This window comes from Daucus carota, chromosome 5 (genome assembly GCF_001625215.2).
Source record: "Daucus carota subsp. sativus chromosome 5, DH1 v3.0, whole genome shotgun sequence".
Taxonomy (NCBI): Eukaryota; Viridiplantae; Streptophyta; class Magnoliopsida; order Apiales; family Apiaceae; genus Daucus; species Daucus carota.
The window spans coordinates 41,058,292-41,084,981 of NC_030385.2; the positions used below are offsets into that span (position 1 = coordinate 41,058,292).

Genomic DNA, 26,690 nt, shown 5'->3' on the forward strand with positions numbered 1-26,690 from the left:
TAGTGACTAGGGGTTACAACTTGCACGGGAATGTTAAGTTTAGGGTGCATATTGCCACGTTTTAAAGTTTAGGTACTAAACTGCGATTTGGAGCAAACTTAGGGGTTACAAAGTGTCATTAATTCAAAGATAAATTGCATACTTTTAAGTTTTAACTTTTAACTACCCGTTACTCTCCTAAAAACACTCCTGCACTCCTGCATGAGCTTAGCAAGTCAGCTGCTAGCCTGCTACATATCAGACATAGCACGACTTATTGAGCAGACTAAAACTACAAACTAAGACTAAGTTTAGATTAAGATTAATGTGAATGGCACAGCTTCGGTGAATCCGCTCGAAAATGGTATAGGGTTGGTAGCTCGTGACTAGCTACGATATTGGAAGCTTGTTGTGGAGTCCATTCCCAAACTAACCTAGTTTGGAGTTGGTTTTCCCAAACTAACCTATTTTGTTCAATCATTCTCAGACTGACCTACTTTACTGTTCAAACTCAGTTTTTGTATTTTATTTCATTTTTCAAATGTTTATTTCATTTACTAGAATTCTTTCATTTATAATAAATTATAGAAATATAAATATATCACAAATTTCATAATTTTCAAATACAAAACATATATTAAACAATACAAATAATATAAAATAATACTACAACTAAAATTAAAAGACTTCATAATTAATAAAAGATAATTACACATGCATTTATGCGTTACTAATGCTTATTTTGAGGAGTGAGCTACGTCTTGTATGGCCTTCTTGTCCACATCTCCCACATCTTATAGCTTTTCTTGAATTGTTCATCTCTGTCCGAATACACTGACTTTGACCTCTCTGTCCTCGTTTATTTTTCTTCTTTTTCAAATTCTCATATAGAAAGAGCGTGCCAAACCTATTTTTATAAGTCAATAATTAATTACAATTTTTAATATAAATGTACTTAAATTAATATTTATTTATTAATCAATAATAATTATATACGTAAAATATAAATTTTAATATAATAATAATATAAATTATGAATTTTATATAACCCGTTTGGTATTACTATATATATATATATATATATATATATAATAAAAGGATTTTATAAATGAAATAAAATCTGAAAAATAAAAAAAAACTGAATTTCAACAGTAAAATAGGTTAGTTTGGGAAAGATCGAATAAAGTAGGTTAAATTGGAAAACCAACTTCAAACTAAGGAAATGGACTCCTTCTCGTGGGTTTGATGTGGGTCCTCTAAAAGGACAAAAGTGTATTGCAGTCACAGCTCTGGGCTATTCATATAGCCTTGAAGTGGGCCTTGAAGAAAGAAATTCACAAGGTTATCATACAATCAGACAACACAATCGCTCTTTGGTTAGTACTGCACCAAGAAGAAGAGGCCGGCGCTATAGAAGCAGAAGAAGTAAATTTGGTGATTCAGCAGATTAATATCTTGAGTAAGCGGGATATATAGTAAGAAGAAGGAGGATGGTTCTTTTAGGGGTGAGTGTGACATAGCATGGCTTTTGTCGAGTAGAAATTGAGCAGCCATTGTGTTGTCTCAACATGGAATGCGTAACCATATATATATATATATATATAAGCATGTTATATCTTTCTCGAATTAAAAACCTTAAACCTAAATATTCAATTTTTTTCATTCTAACTAATTAATGGCTGATCTCTTCAATTTTGGCAATTAGTGGTGAACTAGTCTGATATTAATGCCCGTACGTACCAGGTAGGTTGGTTAGGCTTAAGGTAGGTTAGGATATATAAACTACTGTATATTTATGGATCGACCATCCTATTGCCAACTATGGGGAGTATTACGTGATTTGTGGTTTGCTAACAAGAGTTCGAGCTCTTGAAGCTGAAATTGACAACTTTTTATAATCGGACTACGCAGAAACAATAGTAACGGGTTCAATTGTATGTTCTTGTAATCAGAGATGTTGGAGTGGAAATGTCATTAATGCCCACTAATTAATATATATGTTCAGCATAATTTGTTGCTGAGGCTCAGCGGCTCTTCTTCCCCCCTCCCCAGTAAGCTAGGTAGTGATCCGTCTGCTCCCTCCATTGGCATCTGGATCTCCTCATCATCTCAAGCCACGAGCATGGCTACGGAATGTGCCGAATAATTAGGGTTTTTGATAGCGTAAAGAAATTTCATAAAATTTGCCTCAGAAAATGATATTTATTTAAAATTTGAGAATAATATATATAATTATAAGATCAGATAAATTAGATGCACTTTTTGCTATTTTCTATTAAAAAAATATATGTGCTGTTAAAAAGAATTATTAAGATAATATAGTTATATAATGAATTTTTATAAAATACATAAATAACTTTTATAAAAAAAATAAGAAAGAATTTGAGTATCATTTATTTTACAATCTTGACTTAATTAAGAATTATTTTGATATTAATTTTATCATAAAATAGTAAAATTTATATTTTTATAAGTAAATATGAATCAAAACATCTTCTTATTGATTCATATTTTCTAAGTAGAAGTTTGCTTTAAGTTCTTAGAAACTTCTAATGTCTAATTGTACGCAATCTGGTTTCAAGTTAATTCTATACTATTCCGTTTCAGTTTCGGTTAATAATTTATTGTGATTTTTTTCATTTAAATTGACTTGATTTTAACTAGAATTTACTATATGATTAAAAGATATTGTAAAAATTCTATGCATATATAAAAAAATAAGTTGTAATTTTCAGTAAAAGTTGATCACATTTGATAATTAAAAAAAATGAACTATTAATAAAATAATATCAAATATAATACCAAACATACTTGTCAGGAAAATAGTTAGAGAGAGAACCCATAAAATTTCATTATGCAAAAAATGTCAATATCTATGTATTATGTTTTAGAATTATTTTTGAACAAACACAACGATGAAAAAACATGAAAATAAAAAAAACGCATTTAAATTTAGATCCTAAAAATCTATTTAAAAATTTAGGATTCTGCAACAAAACCCTAATGGTTTTATAATTCTATTTTAAGCACGGGAATTATATTTTAAGCACGGGTTCTCTCTTAGTGGTTTTATGATTCTATTTTAACCACAAAATCCTAGTGGTTTTATGATTCTATTTTAAGTACGGGTTCTCTCTTAGTGGTTTTATGATTCTATTTTAAGCACGGGTTCTCTCTTGAGCGCGATCCTCAAACATATTCGCACTGTCCCAGCCATTTATTTACCGTTTTTTTTAGATCCGTCAAATTCTTTAAATTTCAAAATTTATCAGTCTTACCACTTCCCACTTTTCCTCTCTTTTTACATTATTACTATCGACTCATGGACATGTTATTACTATCGAGCTGCAAGTCTCGATCTATACGAACGCACTTGTTTTTTTGATTTCAGTTTCATTGATAGCAGAATATTTATTGAATGTCGATTAATGTAAAAAACTGACGCTTATTAAAATATTTAGTGTCAGTTGTTTAAATGGCTATCGTGACGCTTGTTGATATTTCCAGCGTCCGGATCAATGCGTATTTATGTTATTTTGCCGACTCTTTTCAATCTACCGATACTTACGAGCTATTGGCGAATATTAGCGTAAATAGATACTACTCCCTCTGTTTTTTTTATATAACGCTTTGACTTTTGGCACACATTTTTAAGTGCTTTGATCGGGTAGTTAAAAATATTATTTTTTGAATTTTCTTTTTCTGAATAATAATATATAATCAAAATTTTTATTCAGAAAAAAATAATTTTAAAAATAATATTTTTAACTACCCGGTCAAAGCACACAAATGTGTGCCAAAAATCAAAACGTCATATAAAAAAAAACAGAGGGAGTACCATACAAGCTATATATAAACTTATTAATAATGATAACCCAAGGTACTTGCATTAATATAACTATATAAGCTTTAAAGCACATCAATTTTTAAATAGATTTCCTCTTTCCTGCATAATTTCCTTCAAAATTTGCAACTATTACTAAAATATAATCCCCGCATCATGCTGCAACCAGGACCAGGAGAACTCCTTTGAGAGAAGTCGTTTAAGATGTAAAACTCTTAGAACCTATTGAATTATATCTAAATTACACTTGCAGAGCTTAGACAACAAATGCCACAGCATGTACATAGTAAATGTAAATATTGTCGTATGTCTAACTAAACGTGGAAATTAATACGGATAAGAAAAGCCGCGAAGGTACTTGGAATCGACTCCTGATTCACGGATCAGTGCCACACGGCCAGTTCTGGCCACCTAAAAAAGGAAGATCATCGACACAATCAAAGCAATGCCATGCATGATTCCAAGTAAATCAAACACAACATATAACAAAATCTGTTCCAACCTAATCATCAATAATTGACAATTAAGATGCATCATATCAGGTAAACTTTTGTTTTCATTATCCAACTTCTGATTATAAAAAGAAATAAGACAAACCTCACAGATGCCATAAGGCTCCAACAATCTTTGGAGAGCAACCATCTTGTGTAAATCTCCTGTCAGCTAGAGAATGCCAAACAAGAAATATCAATCTAATAGTTTAAAAACAAATATTACCAGCAAGACTGAAGAATTAAATAGATCATGCAAAGTAAATAACTGAATAACTCAAGATAAGATCTTTTAAGCTGCAGAACACTTCTACTTGAACTGAATGTCTTTGTTGGAAACCATTTACCAGGCGTCCCATAACTGATTGCAGCACAGAGACTGAATTAGTATTATTGATTACAATTTCTCCATTGCTTGCAAGTCCGCGGCTCATAAAACATTAAATTCTAAAAAAATCAGCACAACATATAAGAAAAGGTTTTCAGTGAGCTACTGAGCTACAAAGCCTACCTCCTACTCGTTGACATTGTCCTTAATATTGACAAAGAATTAAGCATCTGGGTTAGAAGAAATCAGGGACCAGTTTGCTAGTGGTACCTCTCTTTACTGGTAGAAAGAATGGAGTGTTAAATAATTTAATAAACTCAAATATACAAGAATATGATATTTGAGAAATTTAAATCAACGATGCAAGAAATGTAAAATTCTGTAAATTTTGAGGGGGAATGATGAAACAGAAAGGAACTGCTGTTGGACAAATGAAATATTCTCACACTTTGGTACAGACGATATATTGCCTTTAATTTTGTCCTACCTTAATTGTACAAATGAAGTACTTGAAAGAAAACTAAAAAATCCCCCCTCCACCCACATAATTATGTTTCAATTAATTTTGCATACCTACTTTATGTGTTAAAAAGAAGTTAATATTAATAATCATATAAAGATAAAACAGAATAAGGATAATATCACAAAGCAGAGCCCTTATAGTTAAAGGTTTGCATGCAGGGGGTTTTGTTCATGTAGCCAGAAATGGCCTTCCTAAAAAAGATTTGTTATTATCCCTCTTCTAGTTCCACCAAAAAGAGGTGGTACTAATTTGTTCCTGAACCTTGGTTCCAGAAAAGGATTTGTTATTATCCCTCATCTAGTTTCACCAACAAGAATATACCCATCTTCCCCGACCAACTAAGGAGGTTGTGCGTTGTTCCTGAACCTTGGTACGTTAATATGCATCATTACAATTGTCTTACTCATGCGCATCAAAGAATTTGTGATGGCAATACGGGTCTTATATGAAGTCTTTGCAGACCAATGCAGAAACAAGGAAATGGGCTACTATCCGCATGCTCACTATAACAATATACACAAAAATAGTCAAATATAAGAATTTGTTATCTCAAACTCCGGTAGACAATATATTGTACCCCCACCTAGGGGTGTGCACGGGTCGGTTCGGCTCGGTTTCTACCTAAAACCGTTACCGAACCGTGTATTTCGGTTCGGTTCGGTTTTTAGGTAGAAACCGTTACCGAACCGTTTCGGACGGTTTTTTTCGGTTCGGTTAACCGTTGGTCGGTTTCGGTTTTTTCCGGTTTTTATATGATTAGAAACTAGTATACAAATTTAATATTATTACACCTGGTTGTATATAATTACTACTGGCAGCTCGACTTCTTTTTAAAATCATAATAATGTGGATGTAACATGAAGAGGTTGAAACAGAAAAGAAAACCAATCACCTCAAGAGTTATAGTATGATCAGACACATCCACAGCTTTGGCCCTGAAGATGCTAGCTATGTCGAGAACATTTCGTCTGGCGGTTGCGTTGACGGCAATTTTTATCAGCATTAGTTCCCTCTCAGCAAATGGCAAGTGGGTGATATCCCTAACCTGAGAGAGACAACGATCTCTTTAAGTCGATCAATAGTTACTAAAAGGCAATTATTTTACAGACTCATGCAATGATTCACCAGAAAAAAAAACCATGCATGTCAGAATTGTGGTATAGAGGATTTTATAGAACTCCCAAGCTGAAATAAAATCAGCGTTCCCCATTTTTAATATAGCTAAAACAATATATATTGCCGTCACTACAAATGGACATACAGCCTCAACACTGTAAGATTGTGATAGTCCTAGTTCACTAATTTATAGGATACAAATGGGTTAGTTTCAACTTCGTGCCTGATAGAGGATACTTAACTTTCAACTTGCTTTCTTACTAATCTTACTTGGACATAGCTAATACCCTCACCTCATGAAGATCTATCAACTTGTAAAGTTGTTGCACCAACTTGCTAATTGATTCATCCGTACCAGGAACAACAGTCGTAATGCGAGAAAGCCCCTCAACTTCTGCATGTCCAACAGCTAAACTCTGGACAACAAATACACGTGTACATAAGAAAACAAATATATCCTAAAAAGAAAAAACGGATGAAAATTAAAACATCACTTAAACCAATTAAACCTGAATGTTGTAGCCTCTTCGAGCAAAAACTCCTGTTACTATGTTCAAAACTCCAGGAACATCATTTACGAGCATTGATAAGGTGTGTGAACGAAGCCCGGTTGTCTAGAAACATTAAAAAGACATGGTTTATTTAGGGATTGCTGATTGCATTGAAAACACTTGCACAGTTTTGTGTTAACTACAAAGCATAAAGAGATTGGCCTAAGAATAATAGAAGGAAATGCCAATTCTGGCAATGTTAGGATGTATGATTCTTCTTTGGATGAGGTTTTTGGTACATCACAATGGAACTTAAATTTAATACGTATGCTGCAGTTGGGCAGTATGCATCTGCTCGAGTAAAGAATCTCAGAATTGAGATTTCCTACTCAGATCAAATCGAAGAATTTTAATTATCAACCTTTTTTGACATGATCCCAAAGGGTAGGTAGACAGCATGAGTTAGAGGAGCAATGTCCAATACCAGAAGTTGCTACTTCAATAAACCCATTTTATTTAACTTTAAAACTTTTGCAATTTGAACCCTTCATTATCAGCATAAGAGAATTTACACCTCAATTTTTATATTACTTTTTTATTACCATTAATATAATCAAAAGCGATAATTGAGCAAGAAAAATATCACGTGTGTGACTTGCGTAAGGCATTACTAAAGCAAAATAGTAGTTTTGTACGGTAATCACGTATACTACTCTTCTAAGTTCCATTTTGCACAACATTTTTCCTTTTCTACTTCTTTCTCTTCAACTACACCACACTTTGCACCCTTGTATCTCCAACAGAACAGAGCTGACATACAATAGCCTGCAGTTTTATAAAGAGGGGAAAACCTAGAAACAATTGAGTTCATGTTACCAACTCAACTAATTCATGTTACCAACTCCCCTAAAGCCTTACGGTGTGAGTAGTGGATAATACGTATATCATCCTTATGTGTTATTAAACTCCACAGATGGATACAAGCACAAAACTACAAAAGGTCCACACTGCACAAAAAGTGATCAATATAAGGAATTAAACATACACGAAATGGAAACATCAACTGCACCAACGAACCAACCTTTTTAGAATAGCAAAGCCAGATGACACTAAATACCATTCCCCATATATCAAAACAACATACACCAAATAAAATTAAAAAATCAGTGAGAATAATAGATAGAGAAATTGTTTGACCAGTGCCTTCTGAAATAAATGAAAAAGGAAGCCAAACTTAGATAGAGAGGTCAAGAAAAATCTCCAGTCTCTGTTTGGCGACTATGTAACTGATGGGAATCAAGCAAATATAAGACTTCCGAGATGAAATAGATGTATGTAAGAGAGGAATTATATTTAACAATGAAATGGGTTTTTTTAGTGGATGGACTTGGTCATTTCTATAATAAATCATAGCACAGGTACCTGATCAAGCAAAATTAGTTGAATCATCTTTTCCTCACTGTAAAACCAGATAAAGGGTTTCTGTGTTCTATGCTTAAGATGTGAAACACATAGAATGCAATTTACAGTGCATGTAGGAAACTAGGATTTAATAAAACATTGTTTTACTGTTAAAACGGTTTAGCTAAGCCTGCATTTTATACAAGGACCATGATGACATAAATCAGCAAAACATAACAACTTACTATAGAGAATCCTTTTACAGATTAAAAAAAAAAATCCCCTACAAACCAGTTATGTTCCACACGATCAACAAAAAGATTTTCCATAAAACTGAAAAATGAATTGCATAAACCACATGTGCATGTGTCATGTGGTAGAACATACCAAACACTAAATCATAGAGCAGTTTTTATGTAGAGTATTCATCAGTGCCCCCTAAGATATAGGGAAGGTGAAGTGCAATTCTAACTGTTGAATGTGGACTAAGATTATCAAGAGTCTTGATGCTGTTAATGTTGAGCTGATTATGCTTTCAACTGTTGATAAGAAATTCATATATGTACATCATACGTAACAAATAAGTTACCAAAGGCAAAAAACAATTAACAAAACACACTAGTAGTACACTAATTTCTTACGTCTTCGTCATTCAGAACACCCCAGTGAGCATCAAGAACTTGATTGACTGAAGCCTCAAAATTAGACTCCACTGGATATACATCTCCCTACAAACAAGATCACTTAATTCCATTAAACAGAGATAATTGAGGAGATAGAATCATGAAAAAAAAATCAGAACTTTTTTTCCTTGAAAACACTGGAAAATGTATAAAACAGAACCACTTTATTGCCATGCCAAACTTCAGGGTGTGGAAACACCGGGATCTTAAAATCCAAGAAATATATATATATAATTTAAACTAAAATTTTAAATTGAAAAAAAAAAACAGCGGTCAAATTTCAAGAATTACCCCGAGGAATGTATCAGAATCAACATAATGAGTTTCTTTTTTAGGCACTTTGCGAGTATCTATAGGCATGGTTTCTTCAAGATCAGGATATGAAGCTGCTGAAAATCTCCAAAAGGGAGCAGATTCACCCAGCTTTTCCCTTCTCAAGGCAATCTAAAATAACACCAAGATGGTTTAATTACAATTATCAGAAACTGAAACATTAAACACCAAGAAGCTGGAGAGAAGGCTGATATCATATTATTTTATAGTTTAAAAACAACCAACCTTTCCAGTTCTAGCGATTTCTCTGATTCCAAACTTGCTTAGATTTCTCTGCACTGCAACCATCTTTCCAGGATCACCAGTTACCTTGATCATTAAAAGAAAACTTTCAGGATTTAAGTACACAAAACCTTCTGTGCAATTTAGCAAAAAAAAAAAAAAAAACCTTCTGTGCATGAATATAATTAATTGATTGTTCTCACATGATTTTACAAAAATAAATATTGAGAAAAATAAGATGCCAAATTAAATCCTTAAATACATTCTAATAATGCATATTTGCCATTGTGATTTTAGAATCAAGCATAATGATATAACAGTCGAACATTTTGAATTCCTAATATGTAGCAACTTAAAAAGGGGAAAAGAGGAAGAAATAAAAAAGATGATTAGTTTTGAAACTTGAGGTTATAAAACGGCTAACTCCAGTGAGAGCATGGAATGAATTATTCATGTCCAACATTAGCAGCTTCTTCATCATATGCAGGTAACCAGATATACATTACCAGAAAAACATTGTATATGCCCATCTACTTGATGATGGTAGTCAGTAAAGTGGGTGGTAAGAACTCTAACAGGATATATAAAGTTTTAATTTGGGTAAGGACTATAGAAGCTGATCACTCAAATATACTGTTCAATGTGTAGACATGCATAAAAATTAATTTGAGTATATTTGATGTACCAAAAATCGTAGGCTCGCTGCACATATGCTATATAAATTATGTGCAACGGGAATCACCTCAATAGTTAACGAATGTTCTGAGATGTCCACAACTTTTGCTCTAAATATGTCCACCAACCATATGACCTAAAACATATCAAAAACAGCTCTTATCACACAGAGGGAAACGGAAAGATTGTGAAATGAAAGGGAACTGCATATAAAAATTGCTGTATCCTGTCGGTGGCAATAGTGTATATTGTTTAGCACATTGAGTGCAAATTACCTCTGCCCGATACTTGGGGTCTGCATTAATTTTTATGAGCATTAATTCACGCTCTACCTGTGGCTCTTGTGAAAGATCTTCAACCTGGTCAATGAATCGTAAAGGTTATCAATCGGCTAACACTGAAAGGATTTAACTATTAAGACACACTGCGTCTGAACATGAAAAATTAGCATAGCGACCTTCAAAACATTTACAAGCTTCTGTAGCTGTTCCATTACTTGCTGTAACACCTTTTCAGTCCCTGACACAACTATAGTAAAAAGAGCTTTGTCTTTATTCAAGCCAACAGCAAGAGACTCTATGTTATACCCTCTTCGTGCAAACACTCCTGCAATCCGATTTATCATTCCACTTTCATCACCAACAAAAACTGAAATCGAGTGCCGCCTCACCCTGAATTGATAATTGGTAATGTAAGGAAATAACAAAGAAAATAGTTGCATTCACACACGCATAGGGGATACAGAGAGTAATTTAAAAAGTTGCATGCACATCACACACACAGAGACTACATAAAATGTTGTTTCACAAACTACATGCAGTAGGAGATTCAAATTTTCATTTACAAGCTTCAAATATATTTAAAAAAATCTCTCTCCCTCTCCCTCCATCCCTCTTCCTCTCTCTTCATCTCCCTCACCCTCGCCCTCCCTCCCTCCCTCTGTCTCTCTCTCCCTCCTTCTCCCTCTCTCCCCCGACCTCTATTCTAATTCACTCCAACAAACATCACCTAAAACCCCTATTCTCAATCGAACCCCCAAACACCTCAATTGACCCAAAACCACTCAATCTCTTAAAACTTTCATTCCTTCAAACTTACCCAAACACAAAAAAACAAAAAAATCACAACAATCAAAACGAGAAATACATACTTGGATCTAGGTGAAGCAGGATCGATAGTCGTGAACGTCTTGTTACTGTTACTGCTATTGTTGTTGTCATTGACATGTTGCTTATCGAGATTGCTGCTAGCTGAACAGGCAACAACTAATTTCGTGTTACAAGCTTGTTTCGTAAAATTGAGGGTTTGAAAACATTGGGGAGAGTTGCTCTTAGAGAGAATTGAGGGTTTGAGAGAGTGAAATGATGGGGACTGTGTTGATACGGCCGCCATAGCAACAACTATAGATACAGTAGAGTGTATATTATATTGCAGAGTTAGCTTTATGGACCGCCGCTTTTAGACGCCCGTTATTTTAATCGACGAGTCAGAAATTGGACGTGCTGGATGGTAGATATGGCAAACCGGTCGGGTCCTTCGCCTGATTTTATTTAAGCGTTCGTCATCGTCCGTCATGTAAACTATTAAAAATCATGATTGCTTCTTTTCTTTTTTTGGCAAAAGTCGCTCTTTATTGTACATTTAAAAGCCTTTTTTCCGTAAAAAAAAAAAAAGCTTTTTTTTTTCCTGGGCAGCGGCAGGGGCTTCACCGGATCTCTACCGGTGGAAAGCAACAAATCTTTTATTTCCTTTCTTTTGCGTTTTCTTCTCTCTTTCAATAATATTTTTTCGACATTTGTTTGTTTTTTGAGATTTAAGAAATTCAAAACGTTTTCCGATTTAGCCTTCTTTTTCCCATATCCCAATTCCACAAGAGCTACGGATTTCTCGTTATTTCCGGTATTTTTATCTTCGAAAGTGGTCCGAGTTATATTGTTTTTGTGGGTTTGTTCCCCAGATCTAAAGATTGACTTGGTATAGCTAATTTTTCATTTACGCATTTGGTTGTTAGGTTGTCACGTTTGGTTTTGATTTTTTTGTTGTCTCACCATTTTGTGTGAGTTTTGTTATTTTCTCACCGCTTGTGTGAGTATGGAACTTGATTTAGTAATAGAAATTATCAGGAAATTGCATTCGGAGTCGACAGCGCAAAGTGTTTGTGGCGGAAGCGAAAGTGGCGAAGTATGTGTATATATCATCTTCAACAAATCACGTGATTTTATCTCCAAGAAGAATGAATTAATCATTGATTGTTTCTGTATTTTGTTTGTTTGACGTGACTGTTTATGTAGATGCCGTATGGATTTTTATTATTGAATTCACTCATTTATCCAAAAAAAGACTCGATCAAGGCGGCCGTGAATTTTGTTTCTCACCTCTTTATTTCCTTCCTTTCCACGAATTTTTATATTTCATCTAGATTTTCTTTCCAATCAATAAAATTTTATTGGCTAGATTTTCGAGATTATTTCTGCATGATTTTTGGTTAATCGATAGACTTTTTTAAATGAAATTTCTTCTTTCTTCTTAATTCGATGGATTTTACTTTTCTTTCGAGTTTTTTTCCGATATCAAAATTTTATCTAATTTCTTGTGAGACATTTCTACATTGCCCTCTAGTTAGATGAAAATTTTTCATGTATTAAAGAAGCTCTTCTGATTCTTACAGTATTGTACTTCGGTAAACGTGAAAGTCTTATAACAATAATAATTATCATATTAATAATTTATGGGTCTTTTTAGTGTGTGCCCAAGGGCACACATTAAGCACTAAATTTGATGAGTTTAGTGGATTTTAATTGGTGGAGTTGGTGTAAATGCAAAAGGGTCATCCATATTTATGATTACATGACCAATAAGAATGTACCAAACTCATAAAAATTAGTGCTTAGTGTGTGCCTTTGGGCACACCATAGAAAAACCGATAATTTATATATCTAATATATAACATTATATATTTTAAACTAGTCAAAGACCTCACAGATAATCAGTAAAGACTAAAGTTTCTTGAAAGTATTAGACCACCCTGGATTTGGGTGAAAATGAGGACTAAACAAACCTCTCATATGTGGCCCTTTGAAGTCGTCCAAAAAGCACTGATCTCGCAAATCTCGAAACTCCGGGAGAAATGCGAGGGGTATAAGGGCATTGCACGTGATTCCTACAAAAGACATGAAACAGCATGACAGTAAGGGCCAATAGTCATTAAAAAAAACCCACCAGTAGTCAGATAATATCATAATAGTATATGTGGATATATTTAGAGAATATTCCTTTTGACTCTACCATAAATATAATTTTATTTAAAAAATAATAGGTATTCTTATAGTTTTCCTTCAAATACAGGATGGTATTAGGCGGTTTGACGCAACTTAAAAAAATTGACTTATTGCTTAAAATAAGAAATAGATTATAAGTGATAAGTGAACTTGACTTATAAATTATTAAAAGTGTTTGTATAACTTTTATTTATAAGTCAATTGTGTGTTTGGTAATTTAAATTTATAAATTAAAAAAATTCAAATTATTAAAATAAAAGAAACTTCTATAATAAATAAAGTTTATTACATATTAAAATTTTAAAACTTTCATAAAAAAATGCAAATTACTAAAAAAAGTCCAAAAAAAAGCTAGCATTTCTAACTTCCAGCTTCTGGCTTAAAAAATCCAAAATAAACACTCCTGCTTTTTTTTGCCAAACACTACCTAAAAAGCAGAAACAGCTTAAAGTGCTAAAAAAAAGCCCGAAAACACTTATAATCAGTGTTGCCAAACACCCATTATATAAGTTGATTTTCAGAAATTTAAATTTTATTTTCTCTAAAAAGGTTTGCAACTTTTATAATTTAAATACAATTTCTTTTCATTTTCTCAAAAGTTGATTTTAAGATTAATTCATATTACAAACTAATCAACCTTAAATTTATTTTTTCATTATTAAAATAAAGTTGCATATTAAGATGCAGAGATTGTAAAGTATATTCAGAAGTAAAACTTAAACAAAAATAGTAATTTTGAAAATAGTTTTCAAAAATATGGTATGTTTAAGAATATGTTTTAAGATATAAGTTTTTGGGTTAAGTTCTCAAAAATATATATATTACTATAAAATATACATTTGTTAACAAATAATGTGTACATATAATTTAATATAAAATACATTAAATATTTTATATAAAAATGGTTAGAATTTAACGATTAGTGTTATTTGGTTTGTTTGAGAAAATAGAAATCATAGTAATAAAATGTACAACTACCGTTAAAATTAAATTATTTCAACAAATAGCATTGGAATAAATTATCTGAGTATGAAAAATTATTTTTTTGTAACATATCAACTAATATTAAGATATATATAAAAGTTAAGACATTGTCATTTAAACCGGTTTATGATATCTTTATTTAAAATTTAGTTTTAACAATTTATTATATTCAAACGAAAACGCAACTAAACGTATAAACATGTAGATGGAGGTTCTTGGTCTATTTTAATAAAACTAGTAATATATATAAGCTAATTATATAGATCTCCTATTAAAAAATTATTATATTAAAAAATTCATTTTCTAATATAACTACATGTGTTTAGAAAATAAATATAATAATAAAGTAAATATGGACTATAATGTGAGATAATTTCTAGTTGTTTGAATATAAGATCCGAAAGGGCCATTCTTTAACACTTTGAGATTTTAGAGTAACTGGTTCCTTGTCATGGTGCTGACAGAGGACTCAGGTTCGATCCCTGCCACCTCCAATTTTATCACAATTTATACTCAGGTTCGATCCCTGCCCGTCATCCACTCTTCGACCCATTAATGGGCTCTCGAGTGAGAGGGAATGTTTGAATATAAGATCCTGGAAAGGACCATTCTTTAACACCTTGAGGTTTTTGAATATAAAATTCTTAGCAATTCTTTACTCGACATCTGTCTAATTCTACCTGACTACCGGCCTCGACATCTGTCTAATTCTACCTGACTACCGGCCTCTTTCATGTGTCCATTCGGGGGCAACCTTCCTCCTTTTTCCAAGCATCTTCTAGTAAGATTGTCATAGTTATCGGATCTGATACCACTTGTTGCGCTTGTTAAACGAGACTAACTCCACAGAGTATGATACTGCCAGCTTTCGACTGAACTCGTACGGATTTCTTTTGATCACCTCCTAAAAGGGCTCGTTTTATTGGAGTTTTTCTAGTTACCTTATATTCTAGCTATTGTTCCCACCCACGACCAGTGACACAACTCCATCTTCCATTTACACATCAGACACAATACTTGTCGGATTCTACTTCGTGATGTGCGATCGAGCATCCATTTGACTATCTGATATGGGCGCTTGGCATCTCACGTCCATAAAGCGACCTTGTTGATGAATTTTATTATTTGATTATTATAAATAAATTAAGAAGACATAATGTTAAATATCAAAATTGAAAGTAGAAAGAAATTTTATAATTTATACCGAGACATGAAAAAAAACGAACAATAAAATCATTGTTTATATACACATATTCAAAATGTGTCAAGATTGAGAGAATATATATGTTGTCGGTGAGTGTCAATAATAACAATCATGTTTTGTTAATAATTGCTAATTATAATTGTCATCGGTGATTATAACGACATATCCATATTGTGATATATACTTGAACGAGAGTTTATCCTTGCCGATTATAATGACAAAGATGATAATGAACTAAAAATTTGATAAATAAATATTATTAATCACTACAAAACTAAAATAGTGAAAATAATGATATTTTCACCCAAAAAAAATAAAAACGATTGAAGTATATTATCAGTTTTTACCAATTATCGTAGCCAAACAGTCTCCTTTGCGGCTTGGGATTAAAAATTAATTAGGTTTAAAAATTAATTCAACCAAACAAAGTGCAAGAGACGGATGAAACAAGCCACACGGCTCATGACTTGTCCTGTGGAGCCCACGCAACCTCTCTAAAACGCTTCGCCGTCACCAACCTTTTCACCAAACATTTTCTATATCTACACACACAACATATATAACAACCCCTATGTAAAAACAATACATACAACCCATACATTCATTTCTACTCCCCAAAACTTTACGGCGGTGATGCTCGGAGCACTTTGTATTCGTCCCAAGCCGTGGCTCTTCTCCTTCTTATCTCTCACTTCATCTACACAACACCGCCTTATTCAAAGTCCACTCAAGCTATTCACTACCAATACCGAGAATTGTCGGCGCCACAATCACTCAACTGCTTGTCGAATCGGATGTTATCGCGGAGGCGGCGCTGCTTCGATATGGCACGCTATTCTCCCTGCGGGAGGGAATTATATTCGGCCGCCTGCTTTTCATGAACAGAAAGGCGAAGGATCGTGGAATGTTGCCTGGGATGATAGGCCTGCCCGGTGGCTCCACAGGCCTGATTCGGCTTGGTTGCTTTTCGGAGTTTGCGGTTGTATTGGTGGAGCTCGTGAGGCGGTTGATTCGACTAGTGATGCGAATAATTTGAGTTTATGTTTGAATTTGGATGCGGAGGAGGAGAAATCTGAGGATTCCGTTGTTTGTAGTGAGGAGAAGGTTAATTACAGAGTCACAGGTGTGTGATCATCGATCATTTTAATACATACCTATGTTTCGTAGTTGAAGTTGAACTCTATGTGTTTGATGTTATGATTAAGTTGTTTTAGCTGAACTGATATGCAATGTTGTAATGTATTTATGAGTATTTGTGGTAGAACTTTATGTGTTTGATGAAATGAATGATCTGTTTTGGGTTCTTTAGTTGTCAATTAATTCATTCTAATTCATGGTATATGATATTTTTAAGGTCAATGTCAATTCTATGGCTGTCTGCAATATTCAATTTAAGAGAATTACGGAACTTTTTATGTGTAGAAGGTTTTTTTCCTCCTTTTTGTTAGGTGTTTGTAGTTGAACTCTATATATAGTTTGTTGAAATGATTGACCAGTATGCATAGATGTGACTAATTTCTTGTTTGTTTAATTGGATGTATGATATTTGTGAGGTGAATTTATAGCATTTCTGTGTAAGTATACGATATACAATGCAGATAATAAAGGAAAGGCTGCATAATTTGTGCTGGTAGGTCAGGTTTGTACAGTAATATCAACATATGTGTGCTTTTGGGGTCTTTCATATGTAATGATTTTATTTTTTTCATGTGATTAAATTATGGTGTATTGTTTATTAGTTCATATTAGCAATCAGGAAGGCATGAAGTCTTACCTGTTTACCACTAGATATATGTTTGAAACTTGAATTTTATACAGCGATCAGTTTTGACTTTATTCTTGTTTATTTTTGAAGTTTTTTATATATGTTATTGTGTTCTTGTCTCATTAAAAGTACGAAGGGATTTTATTTTTGTTTGGATATGTATGATTGTCCTTACTTCTTTTTTCTAAGTTCTTATAAAAAGACATCGTTTGTGATGCCCTTTAACATATAAATAATGTATGTGTATCTTAGTGTCTAGTTCAGTCTGTACAGCTTTTTCAAATTCTACTTTGTCAAATTGTCTCTAAGTTTTTCTTCTTATATTGATACTTCAAAGTGATTGTTCACTGGGGAGTTGAAATAAATTATACATTTGATGGCAAATGCAAATTTTGCAAAAACCATTTATTTATAAAAAAAGCTTTTGACATACAGGGGTGCCAGCAGATGGGCGATGCCTGTTTAGAGCAATAGCTCATGTGACTTGCTTGAGAAATGGAGAGGAAGCTCCTGATGAGAATCGTCAGAGAGATCTTGCTGATGATTTACGAGCTGAAGTACTTGTTGTTTCTTTTTCAATACATGCAATTATACACACACTGCTAATTTACTGTAAGAAGCTATTGTACTTTTATATTTTCTATTGACCATTGGTTGTATTAGGTGGTTGCTGAGCTTTTAAGGAGGCGTAAAGAAACAGAGTGGTGAGCTTTTTTATGATTTGGAGAAATGCTATTGTCCTTTGTTGCTGTCTTTCCTAATGGCATTTACAGATTCCAGTTTTTCTTTTTCTCTTTTGTTATGCATTCTATGCTATTTTTAGTTAGCTTTCTTGATGCACTTCTTAGGTTCATTGAAGGGGATTTTGATACCTATGTGGAGAGGATTCAACGGCCCTATGTTTGGGGTGGAGAGCCAGAGCTTCTGATGGCCTCTCATGTACTCAAGTGAGTTATCTATATGATTTCTATATCATTTCTCACGTAACTATATGCATATGATTTATATATGATATTGTGAGGCATCATCTTCAGAATTTTAATCTTTGTGTATAATATATATTCACTATATTTGACCAAGCAAGAAGGTGTTTTTGTATCGTTGTTCTCTTCTGGTGCGTAACATATTCATATCTTTTAAAGTTATAGTCATCAAAGTGGTCTGGGCTCTAGAATTTCAAGTAGGTTACAAAAGTCAACCTGTTCTCACTCGACTCAAATTAAGAAGAACAACATTCTGTTAATTTCCTGTTAAATTGAATGATTTTTTATTTGAAAGATAGTAACCTTTTTGATATGGCAGTTACGTAAAATATGAATGTAACACCCTGTCATTTTTTAAAGCAATTTGCAGACTATCTTCCTGAACCACTCAAATGAGCTTAATCTCTCGGCATAATTACTGTCTGCATAATTTTCTTTTTACTAACATGCATATGTATAAATTACCTTCATCTCTTCTTATTTAGTTAATGATTCTTCCCAGATTCTTTGAAGAGTTTTCGTCTCCACCTTTGCGCTCAAAACATTCCCAACCTTGTTATTCCCAAATTTAAAACCTTAATATTTAGCCATTTCAGAAAAATATAAATGTTGATTACTATATACACTGACCTTTTTTTTTTTTTGGGGGGGGGGGGGGGGGGGTGGATTTGAGTTTGGTGGTACAGAAATGATGTCTTTGTATTGTTTTCACATAATACTTTTCACAGAAGTCAACGCATAAGTGGTGTTTGACTTGTAAGTTGATTTTGACTTGTATATGTTGCTGGAAGAAGAGGCCTTAAGGGACAAAACAACAAACCTTTAGTTTGAAAAAGGGCATTGCGTAAATATAGACCATTAGGTAGTAAGAAAATGATATGCAGAGATACTATCTGTTCCTCAGTAATAGCTTTACTTGAGATTTTTACTATGTAAAAATCAACAAGTGATATTAAGATCAGTGTAGCGAAGCGCGAGGGTCTCCTGTAGCTTAAGCGCAAAGCGCAGGCTTTTGTAAACGAAGCGCACTACATAAGATAATATGTGTGTGTGTGTGTGTGTGTGTGTAAACACTAGACATACTATTTAATAATAATAGCCCTATAATATTAAACTAGACCAATGTTTCATGCTACTAAAAGATATCAAGCAGGGGATAAAATTTAAATTTGTCTATCAACGTCTTCTTCCTCGCCCATATACTCCCACTCCTCATCAGAACTAAGATTGAGGCGGCTAGGTTGAAGATTTGGCGAGGCTGCTGGGTTTTTATATAATATCTTGTGTTATAACGGGCTTTAAAAAAGGCCCAGTAGGTTAAATACCAGACCAGCTGTCTAAATCATATAAGATCTAATAAAAAATCCATATCTAAACAAAAACCCGCTTTTTCACAGCTTTTATAAGCTTCTCGCTTCAGCAAATAGCGCGCTCAAGCAGGGCTTTTGAATTTGCTCTGGGCTTTTTATAAGCGAAGCCCAATGTTCTATAGACTTTCTGTAAAATAAAATAGTATTAGTTTCTGTCGGAACAGTTATTCAGGGATGTAAGGGATAACTGGGATTTGCATTTAAATCCTCATATTCTCAAATAGAGGAAGTTTAGCATATATGAGTGAAGTGAAGTTAGTATATAGTAAGTAGCTATTGCCATTATATTATTTTACACAGATATATTCTACTAAGACGACTAAAGTACAAACTAAGATGTAGCATAAAAAGGAACTAAACTATTCCCTGGCAAATCTTTGTCAGACTGGTCAAATTTTTAGCTCACTGAAACAATAATTTGGCTTCAGAATTATGCTTTATTCACACACTTTAAACTAGTTTCCTTCAAATTTTATTGGTGAAATCATGTAGTTTTACTTTCTTGCAATGTCCAATCAGTTACAAGGATCATCAAAACTAAAATCCTCCATATGTATGTGCATGTAATTGCTTTTGTTATATGAGTTACTTTTGGAATGTCAGTCTTACATGTTTTTTTATTTAACTTTGTTTTTATGTGACAGGACAAAAATTTCTGTTTTCATGTTAGATAGGAGTTCAGACAGTTTGATCAATATAGCAAACTATGGAGAGGAGTATCAGAAGTCCGATGAGATTCCTATCAAATTGCTATTCCATGGTTACGGTCACTATGATATAGTGGAGGTTCCAAATAACAACTAGAAGAACCAGGAGCTTAGCAGTGAAGTGTGCCATATAAACCCTGGGATCAAAATCACACCTGGGGATTTTTTTGTTTTTTGGTTCATGTGATATTTACAGCCAGCTATTTGCTGAGATTACACAAGCTTTACATACCGGTGCCATTTTTGTAGATTCCGTTGTTGATGTTCTGTCCTCATTATTTGGCAGAGTTCGAGTTATAAATCAGCTAATAAATTGCTTGTAGTGGTTTTTGGATTTGAATCTACACACAATGAACCATCCAGTAATTTATCACAACATTTCAAATTGTACATTGGCTCTTTGTTTCTGTTTGATGTTCAAATATGTCTGATAGTCTTTCGAGCTCCTGCTAATTGCCTCTGACTTCCAAGTATGTACCCTTTTACTTTTGAGTTCTGCTGTTTCCTTGGGGCGGTTAATGGGCAAGTTACTTTGTGTTTTTTTTGATAGGAACTCTTGAAGTCGTCAAGTTACTTTGTTTTTCTGGATAGGAACTCTTGATGTCATTAAAATCCACCATGCTTCACTGAATTCCAAAGAAGCCGCTCTTTACGAATTTGCTGCTTTACTTTCTGCTTCTATGCTGTGATTTAATACCAATGTTTTTCTTTGTAAGAGGAAGACAAAGTGAAAGGGAATGATGACCTATAGAAAGATCGAATTCGACTAGACGGAGTATCCAAGGACACCCCCTATGAATCTGAAATGGAACGAGCAACCTCATGCCACAAATTGATTGGAACATACAAATGTTGCAGCATGGAACATGTAGAAAAAACATGTGGTCCGGGGTTCAATCAATTAGAAGCAGTGCATTCTGGTTCATGGTATATGCTAGTCCACCTGAACGAATAAGCAAACAAAAATCTGAAAAAGCGAGTTCCACTCCAATTTGTGAAACGAGACTGGACTTGTACATCGTAAAAGCATCTCCTATGACAAATCCTGTTATGGCTTTTTGAAAGATAATAAATCAATGATTATCTAAGATATTGGTAAACAAAAGGTCGTTTTACTCCAATAATATTCTTCCTAATCATTGCTTATATTTCAAAAATAATATTTTTTGGTATTTTTTTGGGTGAGAGAAAAAAGGGAAAGAGATGAAAAGAGAAGGAAAATGAGATAAAAAGACGAGGTGTCAAATACGATTTTCAGAATAAATTTTCAAAAGCTTGATTCAAAGTTATGACACGAATGTTTGATGATATTAGTCGGAGGTGAACAAGAAAACTGGTGGTATTATCCCAAATTAGCGGAGTCCGAAAGTGATGATATGAAACGAGTTTATTATCTTATATTGTAGCCAATATTATCCCACAATGACTAGAAAAATATGATATGAATTTAAAGCTATTTATTTGATGAATCGAGGAATTCTGGGAAGAAAATTTTAACACCCCATATCACAACGAGATGTTATATCACACGAGCCGGTAGACATCGACATTTTCGGATTTAGAAATCGAGACTTGACCCGATTTCCGAAACATAATTTCAATTTTGACACAGATTAGCGCATATGTTTTCTACTGCCGGATATATCGGTAATTTTCTAATGCGGCCGTTCTTCAAATTCACAGGTTTGAGATTCAATGGGGACTAGTCAAGTATTGTGTTTTTTATGATTTTCCTGTAAGATGTATGTGCTTCTCTAATATTGAAAAACCCTTGGGATGCAATGCACTTTTACAACTAGAAAATTCTTTTGGAAGCTGTCTTTAGCTTCTTGGTTCCGCTAGGGTAATAGATTGATCGCTGCGATTGGACAAGAAAATCTACTATCATCCATGGAAAAATCTAATCGTGTTGAAGATTGAACTCAGTTCAGTCCGGTCCTGTAATGATTCTTCTGGTCTGCAATGAAATTTTAGCATATCAGATATCAAGAATCCGGATATGGCAATCCCGGATATTTGATTTCGTTTTGAGGAATATGTTTTACTAGAGGTGTGGGTCAATGAATTTGGACTTGAATGGATTTACTGAGACATGAGGTGCAGGACCAATCTCAACCATGAGCATGAACATCGGAAAATATATTATTATGCACGTAAAATATATATGATCTCCAGCATTGCTGAAGTGGAGATGCATTTTTATTACGATATAATATGATCCTGGTAAACTCTCCTCCCAACACCTCGATTTTTTGGGAGAATTGCTCATTTAACATGGTATTAGAGTTTGCAGTAGGCCCTCTTCACAACATCTTGAGGTTTGGAACAGAATGATAAGTATGACGTAGATATAGCAAAGACGATTATCAAAATTTGAAGATCAGGTACACACATGACGACGGAATGGCTTGCAGAGGTCAGAATCTTGCAAAGGCCAAGACAGAACTTCAGGGACATAAGTTAACATATCAACATGGCAAATGCAAGTCCAGATATTTCTCGCTTTCAGATTCAAAATTGCAGACATGTAAACCAGAAAACCAAGATTCAATATTGTAGACATGTAAACCAGAAAACCAAGAAGCTAAAATTCAAAAAACCTTTCATAACTGCTTTTTTCTTTTCGATCCATACATGTTTCTGTAAAGAACAGATTACTATCTAAAACTTTAGTACCAGTACTTAGACAGGCTTCTTGACTGCTAGTGCACAAAACAAGAATGACAAGCCATTCTTATACATTGCAATAACAGAAAAGAATCAAACTACGATACTCAAACTAATGTCCTCAACAATTCCTTAGTTTCTCTAGATATATTGGTCCCAACATAACAGATGTGCTCTGTGAGAGATGTGCTAGTTGGGGACAAATGTGCCAACATATCCCAACCCGACAACAAAGAACGCCATTGATTGAACGAAGAGGTAGATGAAGTAATTGTTCTTCCCATAGTAATAATCATACCATCCACAAGAGAACAGAAACATCCCAGTAATAATCTCTAGCCTGTTAAACCTGTCAATGCCATTAAACAAAATTGTCATAATTTGTTTGTTCGAGCTAATGAACATACATTTATTTGCTCAGAAAATGACTGGAGAAAGATTATACCTTCCCCAAAATTTTGGGTTGAATTGGAAGAATTTCTTTAAATGTTTAACACCAGAAGTCTTCATTTTGAAAGAATCTCCTAGTTTTTCAGTGACAACCCACTCATTGACTCTCCCGATCTCCAACAAGCCGATGATAGTAGCTTTTGTCCGGTGCAAAGACATAACATTTTCAAAAAGTATCCAGATAATCACCAGATGCAGTGACCTGCAACAGAATTGCAGTTACTTCAGTACATTGTATAGACTTATTTAACTGATTAGTTTTGTAGGAAGTGGAAGCAGACCTTGGAGTACCAACAGAATTGAGAATGGTAATAACTGAAGGAATATAAATAGCTCCCCATATAGGAACTTCAACTTCAGGAACCAAAACAGTCATTGGCAAGACGACACAGTAGAAGCTGAATGTGACGATGTGGCCCACGATCTTCCTTACAAAGAAGAAACTATAAAGCACATATAATTTCTTCCACAAGGTCACTTTCTGTAACAAACCAGAAAGATTAAAATTAGCAAGTACCACTAACAATATTAACTCATATATTAAAAAAGAAGACAAAACTTAAACATAAAATGGTAATTTACCTTGTTTGTTAAGATTTCAACAGCCATTTTCCTGAAGAGATTAGCAGGACCGCAAGACCATCTATGTTGTTGATAGCGGAATGCCTTGAAAGTACTCGGAAGTTCACTTTTAACCTGAATAAGTTAAACACAATTACAGGTTCCGCATATTTATACAATAATATCCCTGCATTCGGGACCTCTCTAGTAATGTTATTGCCATTAATACATGTAATGTTATATATTGTACCTGAACATCTCCGGCATAAACAAATTTCCATCCTTTGAGTGTAGCGCGGACAGCTAAATCCATGTCCTCAACAGTTGTTCTGTCCTTCCAACCTCCTGCTTCATTAAGTGCTGCAATTCTCCACACACCAGCAGTTCCTGCATTACCATTTACACTATCAATTTATCTATTGATCAAGATTGTCACGAACATATTATCATTGATTTCAATTTATTTTTGATTACCATTGAAGCCAAAAAATGCATATGTGTGGGAACCGACTTCTTGCTCAACAATGAAGTGATAATCCAGAGACATCTCCTGCATTCTTGTCATCAAGCACTCATCTGCATTGACTGCATCACAATCATGGAAGTAAATCCCTTTCAGTTCACTTGTTCTCGTAATTAATTTTTATTAAAGCATCTGAATCTGCAGTATGATTTTGCAGGATATGGCAAGCATTTTAATATAAATAAAATCACATATTCACAAATCACAGAGCCTTAAAGTCCATTAAAAATGCCGATCATTTCAAGTAACAATGATCAGCAAGTTTCCGCAGACTAACACCAAAAAATGCAGTATCTGCAGAACTAATGGTATCAAAATTCCAATCAAACATGACACTACTAGAACAATAACAAAAAGTGCAAAAAAGTGATTGTAGAAATCACAAGCTTGTTACACCTGCAGAAAGAAGGTCACTGCAACCAACATTATTGTTGCAACCATCATAATAAGTAGTCATAAATATGAAGTGGTCCTAGGGGCTCTTTTATTTATGAGATCATATCTATCGAAGACATGTGTATAGGCTGAAATTTTGTAATGAGTAAAAGCGAAAAATCAATACACCTACTCAACCACAATAAGGAAACAAGTAGAGGCCCGCAGTTTTAGTGGCCTCAGAGTTGTAGGACTGTCCACAATTCCTTTAGAGTTGGGACTGTAGACCAGTCCCCCAACCGACAGTGTATACCAGAGGAGAATACACATGCCTGCATTTGAGCACGAGAAATGACCCGTGGAACTGATATGTAAGTCCGCAAAAATTATTTGCAAAAATCATAGTATTTATTTTACTTGTAAGGTAAGTGCTAGACAATCCAAATGGTGCCAAACAGCAATTAATGAGTCCTTTTTAATAAAAGAAATAGATGTGTTTTTTTACCGAATATCCAACGAGCTTGAACAAGGGCGATATCGGGGTTGTGGACAAAGAAAGGAATGGTGCGCCACAAGAAATCAGGCTCAGGCTGGAAATCAGCATCAAAGATGGCAACAAAGTCACATTGGTTCACATAGCCATGCTTCAATCCTTCTCTGAGGGCCCCTGCTTTGTAGCCAGTTCTGTTTTCTCTGATCTCATATTTTATGTTGATTCCTTTGTTTGCCCATCTCTTGCATTCTAGCTCCACCATCTCCTGTTATTTTTTTTCAGATTCATTTCAACAACATAAATCAAAACAACTTTTTTATACAAAAAGAACATTTTTAAATTGGTAAATGTATTAATTACCTTAATAGCTGGATCAGTTGAATCATCAAGAACCTGAATTATAATTCTATCAGATGGCCAAGAAAGTCCACATGCTGCACCAATTGACAGCTGATACACCTACTCAAATCAACAAAAAATCATAAGATCATCAACAAAAAGATTTAATAATCTGATAATAATAACAAAAAAAATGTAAAAAAGATAAAAATTCAAATTCGATATGCAAAAGAATCAAAGACACTACCTCTTTTTCATTATACATGGGTATCTGCACTAACACCATAGGATAAGCCAAACTCCCCAACTCAAGATCCTCCTTCATGGCCTCCCACTTGAACTTCTTTTTGGGTGTTCGACGCAGCACCTGAATAAACAGCTTCACAATTCCCATATAAACCCTCTCCACAAACAACATCACAGACATTGCCAGACACACATTCACCATCAGTCTCAGCACAGGCACGATCAGCGGCGCCTTTGCCAGGTCCCAAAGCATCCCAACCTGGCCTAAAACGCCAGCCCGGGTGCTGCTTTGAAGAACAAAAGTCTCAGAATTGATCTCCATTTCTTGGTCTACACTAATAAACTGACTCTGCACACTCAATTTATAAAAAGGCCTAAGGGTTGCGAAAAGAACACGAGTGTATGATATGGGAAATGGGAGCTTGCTTTTGATGCAAAATGTGCTTGAGTTTTGCTTATAAGTCACACTTGAGAAAATGCAAGCTGCAGCTTATGTTCTTCTGCTCCACAGCTGGATTTATACAGATTTTAAGATGCTTGATCGTAAGCCTTTGACAATGATGAAAAAATCCAAGAGATTATGTAATAAATGAGGAGGGAGTAAAAAGGTGGTGAGATTTAAAACTAAACCAACTCGATCTTTAGGTTCACATATTGTT

General features: G+C 34.1%; 3 protein-coding genes across 4 annotated transcripts; 1 reads left to right on the forward strand and 2 right to left on the reverse strand.

The window, feature by feature from the left end:
• Positions 1 to 3,863: 3,863 nt before the first annotated feature.
• Positions 3,864 to 11,688, reverse strand: LOC108223340 (acetolactate synthase small subunit 1, chloroplastic). 2 transcript variants are annotated; one of them, XM_017397537.2, is made up of 12 exons: positions 11,237 to 11,688; positions 10,544 to 10,757; positions 10,362 to 10,445; positions 10,154 to 10,222; positions 9,415 to 9,498; positions 9,148 to 9,300; positions 8,815 to 8,901; positions 6,791 to 6,895; positions 6,575 to 6,697; positions 6,058 to 6,210; positions 4,421 to 4,486; positions 3,864 to 4,234 (listed from the first exon to the last, which is right to left on the reverse strand). In XM_017397537.2, the coding sequence occupies exons 1-12, from the start codon at positions 11,476 to 11,478 to the stop codon at positions 4,151 to 4,153; spliced, it is 1,464 nt and encodes a 487-aa protein (XP_017253026.1). In that variant the 5' UTR covers positions 11,479 to 11,688; the 3' UTR covers positions 3,864 to 4,150. The 2 variants fall into 2 exon arrangements, with proteins under 2 accessions (XP_017253026.1, XP_017253027.1); XM_017397538.2 differs by lacking the exons at positions 3,864 to 4,234; positions 4,421 to 4,486 and adding an exon at positions 4,798 to 4,921 and having other exon boundaries at positions 11,237 to 11,616.
• Positions 11,689 to 16,079: 4,391 nt separating this feature from the next.
• On the forward strand, positions 16,080 to 20,767 carry LOC108220073 (uncharacterized). Its single transcript, XM_017393724.2, has 5 exons — positions 16,080 to 16,675; positions 17,753 to 17,874; positions 17,981 to 18,021; positions 18,166 to 18,264; positions 20,315 to 20,767. The coding sequence occupies exons 1-5, from the start codon at positions 16,186 to 16,188 to the stop codon at positions 20,472 to 20,474; spliced, it is 912 nt and encodes a 303-aa protein (XP_017249213.1). The 5' UTR covers positions 16,080 to 16,185; the 3' UTR covers positions 20,475 to 20,767.
• Positions 20,768 to 22,962: 2,195 nt separating this feature from the next.
• Positions 22,963 to 26,690, reverse strand: LOC108220454 (glucomannan 4-beta-mannosyltransferase 9). The gene is made up of 9 exons (XM_017394232.2): positions 26,033 to 26,690; positions 25,807 to 25,905; positions 25,459 to 25,711; positions 24,530 to 24,640; positions 24,306 to 24,442; positions 24,077 to 24,190; positions 23,776 to 23,975; positions 23,490 to 23,696; positions 22,963 to 23,393 (listed from the first exon to the last, which is right to left on the reverse strand). Exons 1-9 carry the CDS (start codon positions 26,351 to 26,353, stop codon positions 23,234 to 23,236), a joined length of 1,602 nt encoding a protein of 533 aa, XP_017249721.1. The 5' UTR covers positions 26,354 to 26,690; the 3' UTR covers positions 22,963 to 23,233.